This window comes from Anabrus simplex, chromosome 10 (genome assembly GCF_040414725.1).
Source record: "Anabrus simplex isolate iqAnaSimp1 chromosome 10, ASM4041472v1, whole genome shotgun sequence".
NCBI lineage: Eukaryota > Metazoa > Arthropoda > Insecta > Orthoptera > Tettigoniidae > Anabrus > Anabrus simplex.
Window position 1 is genome coordinate 25,078,843 of NC_090274.1, and position 10,817 is coordinate 25,089,659.

The 10,817-nt window shown below is 37.0% G+C and overlaps 1 protein-coding gene across 7 annotated transcripts in view; it reads left to right on the plus strand.

Moving 5' to 3' along the window:
* The window catches only part of Dap160 (dynamin associated protein 160), a 196,896-nt gene extending 186,102 nt beyond the window's left edge, over positions 1-10,794 (plus strand). For all 7 annotated transcript variants that reach the window (XM_067154599.2, XM_067154598.2, XM_067154602.2 and 4 more), the window contains one exon: positions 5,514-10,794. In XM_067154599.2, the coding sequence (XP_067010700.2) occupies positions 5,514-5,665 (152 nt within the window). In that variant the 3' untranslated portion in view covers positions 5,666-10,794. The remainder of the gene's footprint in view (positions 1-5,513) is intronic.
* The last annotated feature ends 23 nt before the right edge of the window (positions 10,795-10,817 follow it).

The following is a 10,817-nucleotide window of genomic DNA, read 5'->3' on the forward strand; positions in this document are numbered from 1 at the left end:
ATAATAATTTAAAAAATTCGTCGCCATAAGACCTATCTGTGTCGGTGCGACGTAAAGCCCCTAGCAAAAAAAAAATTTAAAAATGTCTGTACTCACCTGATCTGTGAGTTCCACTGGGATTAACCCCCTGCTTGCGAGCTGGCGAGCTAAAATTTGTAAGCGTTTTAAGGCCGGGTGCTAACTAGGTGAATCCCCTACCTCAAGGGCCACACACAGAACAGGCCAATTTATTAGACAGTCTTCCTTCGTAACATAAATATAAATGCTACTCTCTCACAGTTTCATTATCTGTCGTCATTCGTCAATTAATAGATAAGTAACCTTTCCCCACGCATTGCAAATTTATGATACCACGATCTCATAACATCAAATCAAAATAACATGTTTTCCTCATGTGACTGCTAGCTCCTGACAAGAAATATGGAATAGCTCAGATACAGACTGGAGTACAATTTTTTTAAAAAATTAAAATGAATAAAACGCTAAATTCCGCTATAATAAATCTAGAATTCCGCCAAAAAATCAGCTGTCCGCTAAATGGTATATTTCTCCGCCGACAGTCTTCTAATTCCGCCAAATTTAGCGGAAAATCCGCTAAGTTGGTAACACTGCTTGTGATCACACTAATAACAAAAATCATGTGTGAAATGGTCTGCCTTTTCAATACCACATTACATAATGTTTACATTACATTTGTTTACTTGAGAAACTAGTTTCGGCCATCGAGTCTTTGAGTGAGTGAGGATTGCGTAAATGTCTCATGCTTTTCTTGGTGAGACATGGAAAATATTACATTATGTTTTTGTTTGTTTGAATGTGTATATTTGCCTTTTATGTGATTTTATTGTGTGTGGTTCCGACCCACAGTGTTCTATTGTGCTCATGAGGTCGCTCATGATTGAGGTGTCTATACTGTATTTATGCGTAGGATGTTTTACCACTCAGAGTGTTTATATTGTACAGTTAGATTAGTTTCGTCTCCCCTTTGCACATTAAATCACGTTTTTTCCTAAGGTTAGGGATCCCCACTGCAATGTCAAGTGTGCAGGAAAGGGAAATGTACTCATCTACAGTTGAAGGTGTTAACAAAAATAAAGCCAGGTGCGTGGTGCGAGCACGCAAGCCAAGGTGTAAAATTAATGAAACTTCAAGATTTGATTTGAAATGTTAAGTATGTGTGTTGGCATACATTGTATATTTGTAATATATTTTTGATTCTCAAGATGGACTTTATCAAACTGAAAGAAAAAATCTGAGTCATGTAAAAATTTGGATCATTTGATACTTTTTTGCTATTTTTTTTCATATTTTTCTCGTTTATTTTAATAAACAGATTTTCCTCCAAAACTAACGTCATGCTTCACCTTGCTTTATTTGTAGCTTTTAGTTGACCTCACCATGTCCATATAGATGTTCCCCATCAAAATCCAGGGGGTATATATTTTTAGGGCATTTTTTAAATCATGGTTCGAACTGAGCACCCCTGGGAGGGGCTGCCTAGTCTGGGACAAATTACCTTGATGGTAGAAACAGGGACAGTATGAAACAGCTTTCCATAATGTTAAGGAGGGGTCCTTTGTTGATGATTTTGAGAATTTCCACATCATCTTTTATGTCTGTGAATTTGTCATTAGAGTCACTCAAAGTTTTAATTGAAAGCATTAATGAAAAATGTTTTTAACACGATGCAATGCATCCGAGGATTTGAGATCTCACTAAGATCCTTTTTTTAATTCCATTTTATATTTAAGTGTTGTGTACATTGTTCATTTCAGGATCTCTACATGCCTTTAAGGCTTTAACGCCACTTTTGTGATGATGATGCTTATTGTTTTAAGGGGCCTAACATCGAAGGTCATTGGCCCCTAACGCTATTTTTGTATGTGTCAAAATTAACATAGTCAATAAGTGTAAATATTTAGGAATAACCATGCAGACCAGAGGGATAGTGTTCACGGAACACATCAGAGAGAGAACCATAGCCGGCATATCGGCAATCAACAGCATCAAGCACTTAAACCAGATCTCTATTGACACCGCAAGAATTTTGTTTAGGGTTAAAAATAACACCTGTGGTTTCCTACGGCATACAACTCATTTGGGACTATCTTAGCAAACATGACTTAAAAGAGCTGGAGAAGGTAAAAGCGATCTACCTAAAAAGATTTCTAAGTGTATCAAAATTCACCCCATCTCGTTTAGTATATGAAATGACAAGAGAAAACTTCTTTATTGAAGATCTTCGGATTCAGATGCATCTGCCTTACACTAAGAGCTATGGAGACCTCGTGGACTTAACTGAAGAGGAAGAAAGAAGAAATATGGGAAGAATTCTACTCTACTGATGGGATGACGACGACAGAGTGGACAGATAGCGGTTACGAATTGAGACATTCATTGACCTGCTTTGCTATTCACGGGTTTCATCATAAGTGCTCCCAACGTAAGGCGTATCATGTACCAGATCTGCACTGTGTGTGCTTGTGGTGTGGCAAGTGATGTGATAGATATCATGCCTCTCATTGTCAGGAAAGAAATATGTCCTTGACTGAACTAAGTAAGGAATAATTCATGTGTATATCCTGTAATTACTTTTGGCTATTCGTCGCATTAAACATTATTATTTATATTTGTTTTAGTTATTAGGTATGTTTGTATAAATTTATGTAAGCCTGATGATGGCCAGCCAAGGCCGAAACTAGTTCCTCAGCTAAACAAATGTAATGTAGTATTGAAAAGGTGGGCCAGTTCATACATGACTTTTGTTATTAGTGCCATACAAACACTGCAGAGAGGTGCAGAATTGAATCCATGCTTTTGGCACACAATCTAATGATTAGAAAATGTATCCCACCACCTCTCCTACCCTTCTGGCCAACATTCCATTGTTGAAATTTTTCCCAGCAATGGGATTCAAACCAGCTGACCACGGTGTTGGACACCTTAATGATCAGGAAAGCTATGTATAAGCTGTAAAGCCCTTTATTTATTACAATGGAAATGCAGGAAGAAAGGAAGGAAATTGAATTAGAATTTTTTTTTTTTTTTTTTTTTGCTAGTTGCTTTACGTCACACCGACACAGATAGGTCTTATGGCGACGATGGGACAGGGAAGGGCTAGGAGTGGGAAGGAAGCGGTCGTGGCCTTAATGAAGGTACAGCCCCAGCATTTGCCTGGTGTGAAAATGGGAAACCACGGAAAACCATTTTCAGGGCTGCCGACAGTGGGGTTCGAACCTACTATCTCCCGAATACTGGATACTGGCCGCACTTAAGCGAATGCAGCTATCGAGCTCGGTGAATTAGAACTAAATGCAGCTAAATACAAGTTACTTGCTTGCTTCCCAGAAGGATGATGTTCGAATCCTGGCCAATCTTCGTTTGGAATTTTCATCACAAACCTGACAAGGCATTAGGAAGGGCATCCAGCATAACCAAAACGAGCCTGGTGGCTCTAGTGACCCCAGACATAACTGGGATAAGCTGAAGAAAGTTCTTTTCATTCTTAGGATGGCAACGATATTTGTCCAAAAATGACCTAATGGACAATCTTGACTTCAATTTAAAACAAAATTTTAAAATTTCTTCACCTTTAATTGGTTTGATCAAACTTTTGTTGAAGATTTTGCGGTATTTTGTATACTTAGGTTTTCCCGGCACATAGTACTCGAAACAGAATTTCAGCTTGTGAGGATGTGTCGAATGCCTTCAGTAATAATTATTAAATTAATGTCGTATGGTCCACATTTCAATACTATATTATCCAATATTACTGAATTACATTACTAAACTAGAGACTAGTTTCGGCCTTGGCTGGCGATCTTCAGCCTTAATGTAATTCATCTAATAACTAAATTAGATTTTAATGTTAATTGTGTGTTTGTAAATTAGCTTTCATGTCAATTGTATGTAAAATCTGAAAATAAATTAGGCTCTAAATTCTTAGCATACTCATTGGTGTGTTTTTACATTTGTTTAGTTATTATTAGGCTGAAGATGGCCAGCCAAGGCCGAAACTAGTCCCTAGTTTAGTAATGTAATTCAATAACATTGCATAATATAGTATTTAAAAGATGGATCATATAACATTAATTTAATCATTATTACTGTGATCACAATACAGATCAAAACCATGAGGTTTATATCCTATGCCTTCAGTAGGTGGAATAGTTTTTTTTTTCTTTCCAATTTGCTTTACGTTGCACCAACGCAGATAGGTCTTATGACGACGGTGGGACAGGAAGGGCCTAGGAATGGAAGGAAGCGGCTGTGGCCTTAATTAAGGGACAGCCCCAGCATTTGCGTGGTGTGAAAATGGGAAACCATGGAAAACCATCTTCAGGGCTGCCGACAGTGGGGTTCAAACCAGTACATGCTGAAGAGATGTTAAGTATAGAACAAAAATGGCCAACCAAACACCGTTGTGAACCAAACCCACAACCTTCAGATTTTGCATTCCAATGCCCTTCCAATTGAGCTATGGTAGCCTACATTATTCTTGTTCTGTTGGCAGCAATCAGAGCTACAGATAAGCCACTATGACAATACTCCACATGGCTTTACTTCTAAATTGACGTTTTTGGCCAATTTTGGCTCTGTCTTCTGGCTATGCGCTGAAACACAGACATCCAGCCAATCCCAAGTTGCCAGTCATATTGATTTATATCGGTAGAGCACGATCTCGAAACCTAGTTGCCAACTCCATTGTATACATTCATCACATGGTTAATCTATCTCGCTCAGCATATATGGTATCATTGCCATTTCAATGCAATAGAGAAAATCTGGGTTCGGATTAAGGATTGTGTTGCGACAAAAAATAAGCGGCTCACTGTTTCCGAGGTGGAGAAACTACTAGCCGAAGCTGCGGTGAATGTCAGTCCCATACAAAACAATAATACGCGAGGCTTGAGAAAGCGAAAGTGTAGTGGAGATCTGCATCAAAAGTTTACTATCTTTGGGAGCTGGTGATAGTAACAGTCATTCATCATTGGAGGGTTCCAGTGACTCTGAGATCAGTGTAGTGTTCCCTTTGTACGCCATACCCTCATTTCTGTGCCAGCCATAAGCAATGAGTGATGTGTTATTTCCTTATTCTCTTTTCATTGTTTGATGTTGTTAGGAAGTGTATAGATACAGCATTTTTGAAGTGTCTGTGAATTTGTTTTCAATCGCGATTCTTAGCTTTTCTGAGTACGCTATTACATTTTATGAGGACTGTATGCCGCAGTCGTATTGCATCAGCTGTTCTCGCGGCAATAGAGCACTGGCAACATCGGTAAGGCGATGTTTAAATGTTTTGCAAACTGTCAGTTTAGAAATAAAGCAGAGCTGAGTATAACACAACTTGATAGAGTACACAAATTACTCACTGTGGGTCATAGAAATTGAATATTTCTCTCTTCATGACCACATAGATCCCTGGCAATGGAAAAAGAGTGATGTAGGTCACCTAACAGGAATCTCCAATAACTATATACTAAAATGATTTCCTTTATTTTCTTTTTGGACAGAGTTCCTTGGCAGAACTGAAGTGCGGGTCGCAGACATATTTAGACAAACAAAGGATTCACCCGGTCCTATCAATTCCCGTCTAAAGCTGCGCGAGGTGGACTCTGGCGAAGTGACCCTCAAACTGGACCTGAGGCTCTTCTCCAGAACGTAGCATGGTGCATCACCCTTCACTTCATCGACATTCCATGTGATTCTCTAGGTTAAGTGCATTATGTTCAGTAAGAAAGTTTATTTATGTAAAAGTTGTTGCTATTAGTTATACAATAAAATATTGATCGTTCCTCTCTGCTATCAGTTTATCATTACTTATTATCATGGGAAAGTACAAATATTAGATAGAGATAATGAAAAGGAATGAACAGGTATCAATAAAGTCATGTATAGAGAGACAGAAACATGGAAAGGAGCACAATGATAAGTCAGAGTGGGAAGATGAGCTCCAGAAAGAGAAGACGACAAATATGAAAACACAAAAGAATAAGGGCAATCTCCATATTTTACGGGCTCTTTCCTCATCAGTCCTAGTTCGTCTACATCCATTTCTTCTCAGGCCCCAACTAGCTCCTTTCTGCTTCCCAGCTTCATAAGAGGGCAGGCTTGTTGGGGAGTTCAGAAGAAATGGGATTGGTGAGGAGAGATCCCATCAGTTTGAAGACAGCAGTGTATGAAGATGTGGATATCGTCCAAGTCCTTTGTTAAACACGGGTGATATTATGAAAAAGCATGACAAATAATATAAAGTTGACATAAAAAAGTTTTCTGTACTTAATTTAAACATCTCTGGTTAATTACATTGCCCTTGCCTGAATTTAGGTTGTTAGCCTCAGTTGTGACTTACTAACTCAAACTTGTCTGCAGGGAGGAGGGAGATAAAGAGGTGATACATAGTTATAGCCTACTTGTCTGTATGTGTAGTGGACAATTAATGCTTGATAATTATTTTTGGAAGAATTTGACGTGTGGTACTATGTTTGATTTCATTGTTAATGATAAAATAATAGCCTATAATTTGGTCCCATGCGGCATGCCGTTGAAGATTGGTATAACACACATTCCAGACGTACTTTGCATAGACTTAAAAGAAAAGTATTCTCAATTGTTGTGTATGATCATTGAGATGGCTTTCGTTGGCTTTTTTTCCCTCCCCCTTATGTTTAATTATTTACTTTTATTTTCAACGTGTGAAATTAAGATCTGTGAAGTGGTTGGGGCTGTGGTAAACGTGTTCTTTGAAGGCTGAATGCAGATTATATCTAACAGAATTTTTGCGTTGTCTGTACCTGGTGTATAAATTGTTTCGTTTGGCCGACATGTGGCATTACAGTTTGGTCCTTGACATTTGAGTCCATGAACTTCTGGTTAGGAGAAAAAGGTCTGTTTTGTTTAGGTTCCATTTGCGGCATGTTGTTTGAACTGAAGGCTATTTTTAAACTTTGCATTTTGAAAATGTTGTCTATTTTGTAAATTTTTTGTTCATGAAGCTTGGGGTGGTTGGATTCATTGTCTATTGTGTGTGAAGTGTGACTGGGTTTCCTATTTATTTTGTATGACAGGTGTCATTATTTCTACTGATTGATTGATGTCTAAAAGTGTATCTTGGTAGTTTCTGGTTCTATTGTGGAATTGATTGACCTGGGTAAGGAATTCAGTGTGTCTAATAAATGCTGTGCATTTGTGACAACATAGCCATAGAGGTATACTATGTCATCTATGTATCTTGCTCCAGGGTAAAGACCCCTTTAAGCAGTTGGTTGGTTAAATTGTATTCAATGCTATTTAGGAATATATTTGCTATTATTCATGATAATGGTGAGCCCACTCTTAACCCTTCCCTTTCACAATAGATTTTCTCATTGAATGCAACACTGTTTTGATTTAAGGTTCTTCTTAGAAGGTTGGTTTTTCATTCGTTTCTTGTAGTGAATTGTTTTCGTTAAGATGGTTTCCTATAATTTTAATTTATTCTTCTATTATTATGTTACTGTATATATTGAAAATGTCAAAATATATTATTCTTGTACTCTCTGTTATGTTTAGCTTATTTAGTTTTATAGTTACTTCAAGGGTGTTTTTAATCAACCTTTCATCTTTGTTTGAAGCTTTTTCTTTTACAGTTTCGTCAAGTAGTTTGCTTATATTGGAACATCTTTGAATTTTACTATTGATCTGATGGGACATGAATCTGTGTATTCTGGGGAATGTTGTTAGTGTGAGGAAGTTGGGATTGTTGATGTTAAGTTTATCTTTTTCCTGCTTTGTCAGAATAAGGTCCAGATTTTGTTAATAACTAGTTTTATAGTTTTTTTAATTTATTTCATGGGCTGTGCTGGATTTCTTGTATTTTGTTGTTAATATTCTTTTGTCTTTTTTCATTAACCATTTCCCACCCGCATTTTCACTCCGTTTATTACCCAGGATTCAACCTATTATTTAAGGAAAATTAAAGCATAGCACATAGTCTCAGAAAAAGTTTAATATAATAAAAACTACTGACCCGAATTTATTCAAATTTTCAATAATATTAGAAAATATACCAACACATCCATATCTCTATCCCAGGATCCATACGGTTGTTGGTCCATACCTCCACCCCCCTCTATTGGTGATATTGGAGAAAGCATCCCACTCGACATAGAGCTAGGCTGCATTTGTCACATTCCCATGTTGTCTGAATCCCTCTTCCTGATGAACAGCACAGATGTCCCTGTTGTCATGCCAAACCAAAGCTATCACATCACCCACTTGTACTATTTTACTTTCTCCCCTTTTCAGTTTCATATGTAAAAAATTGTATGTAAAAATCTACTTCTCGCTATCCACTTTCCAAATTATGGACAGGTCCAACATCACCCACATAATTATTCGGAGTAACGAAATGAAATGTTTGTGTTACCTGAATTGCCGGCGCATCGCCACGAGGTCCGATTTCTGGATGTCCGTTTTCACTTACATCACTGATATCACTAAAATTATCTTCATTGATATCTTCTTCACTTACTAAAAATTCACTTCCACCACTACTCAATGATTGATTCTGTGTCACTTTCTTCGCCTAAATTTGGCTTGATTTCAATGTCCGCAGCACTCAATCCCACCATGTTTACGAACGAAATAGCTGACCTGCGCGCGCGCTGAAATTCAAGACAGATTATTGCTCTTCTTTTATTTCCCAAGCCTTGTAGATTGTACAGCGTGTTCATAAATGCCTTATAAACATTTCACTGCCGAAAGACAAGTTTTGAATGTTGGAATTTGGTTGTCAAGTTTCATATTTTGATTTTAAGTGATTTGCGTTCTTTAGCTTCATATTTTGCCTGATTGGCCAAATAATTCGTTAGAAGCCATTCTTTTTCAGACTCAACTCTGTTAATATAACCTTTAAGTTTCACAGATCCATTGTATTCAATAAGACATGTTTAAAATTAAAGCTCATTCCCAAATACATACCCATAAAAGCAAACCCCGGCACCATATCAACAGCTAAAATTTCAATCTCTCTATCACTGTTGTTATGGTTTTAAAATGAATAAAATTTGAATTTTTTTTAGAAACAAGAATATAACATGAAAATATTATGCATTCACTTAAACCTAAACAATTTTTGGCACCCCATTAAATGAACATCCTTCACTGATTATTTACATCAATATGTTAAAAAAAAAAAGAAGCAATCAAGAAAACAAACAGGAAGTTAAAACAACCACCACAGTAAACCAAAGTGTAATAATCAACTAATTCCGAATAAGGAAATAAACCTGCTAGGAAAAATTATCAAGTTAATTTGCCAAGAACAGCACACAGAAAACAACATGAAACTACTAATCACTGATGCGGACATTGCCTGTGAAAACATAATTGCACCACTAAGAGAAATAATTTAAAACGTAGCCATCAATAAAAAGCTCTGGAAATAATTATACACGAAAATTCCTTAAAACAACTGAATTTCAAAATTCTAAACTCTGTATTAAAAACAAGTGTGGAGCAAGCACAATAAAAAATGAGAACCTCATCCTCACAAAAAAAATAAAAGAGCAAGCCATAATGGAAAAAAGACTAGTACATACATAAAATAATAGAATTCATTAACATGGAATACAAGAGGTGCAGCATGATGCAACCAATAAAATTCAAACTGAGATAAAAGAAGTGATTAAAAAAAGAGCTTATTCTCACAAAGCAAGAAAAAGAAAGGCTTATAATAAAAAATTCCAAGTTCCGCACACTAAGGTCACGCCCCAAAATACACATACTTACGCCTTATCAGATCAATATAAAATTTAAAAGACGTGCAAAAGCTACCTACTCAGCCAAGTTCTAAAAGAAAACAAATGAAATCGAAGATGACAGGTCAATTAAAAGCACCTACAATAGAACTAAGAACTAAATAAGCTAAACATAACAGAGTGCACATGAATGATATCTTCTGACATTAAGAGATATGTACACGAACATACCAACTGAAGATTCAATTAAAAATTACAGAAAACCATATTGAAAACAATTCACAAACAAAACAATTAACCTTCTAAGAGCAGCCTTAAATCAAAACAGTTCAACAACAGAATCTATTGTCAAAAGACAGGTTCAAACATAGTCTCCCCATTATCAGGAATAATAGCAAACATATTCCTAAATAGCACTGAAAAAAATTTTTTAACCAAAGTATCTTACACTGAAGCAGATACATTGATGACATACTGTAATATGCCTCTATGACAATGATGTCACAAATGTGCAACACTTATTAGATGCACTGAATTCTCTGCACAGATTAATCAGATTCACAATGGAACGAGGAACTAACAGGATGATCAAATTTCTTAGACATGTTAATCAGTAGAAATAAAGACATCCTGTAATACGAAGAACTGTATATAGGTAACACCCACTGAGACTTCACATAAAAAAGACAACAAATCAACCGCCATGCGGTTAGGGGCGCGCAGCTGTGAGCTCGCATCTGGAAGATAGTGGGTTCGAACCCCACTGTCGGCAGCCCTGAAGATGGTTTTCCGTGGTTTCCCATTTTCACACCAGGCAAATGCTGGGGCTGTACCTTAATTAAGGCCACGGCCACTTCCTTCCCCGTCCTAGCCCTTTCCTATTCCATCGTCGCCATAAGACCTATCTTGTCGGTGTGACATAAAGCAAGTAGGAAAAAACAAAAACAAATCAACCACCTGAACATGCACAAATTAGCTGGACTGAATACAATAATACTCAGATCTGTATGCATACCAATGAGCTCAGCAGATTCCAACAACAAAATACAGACAATACAGCAAATCGTGAAGGAAGGA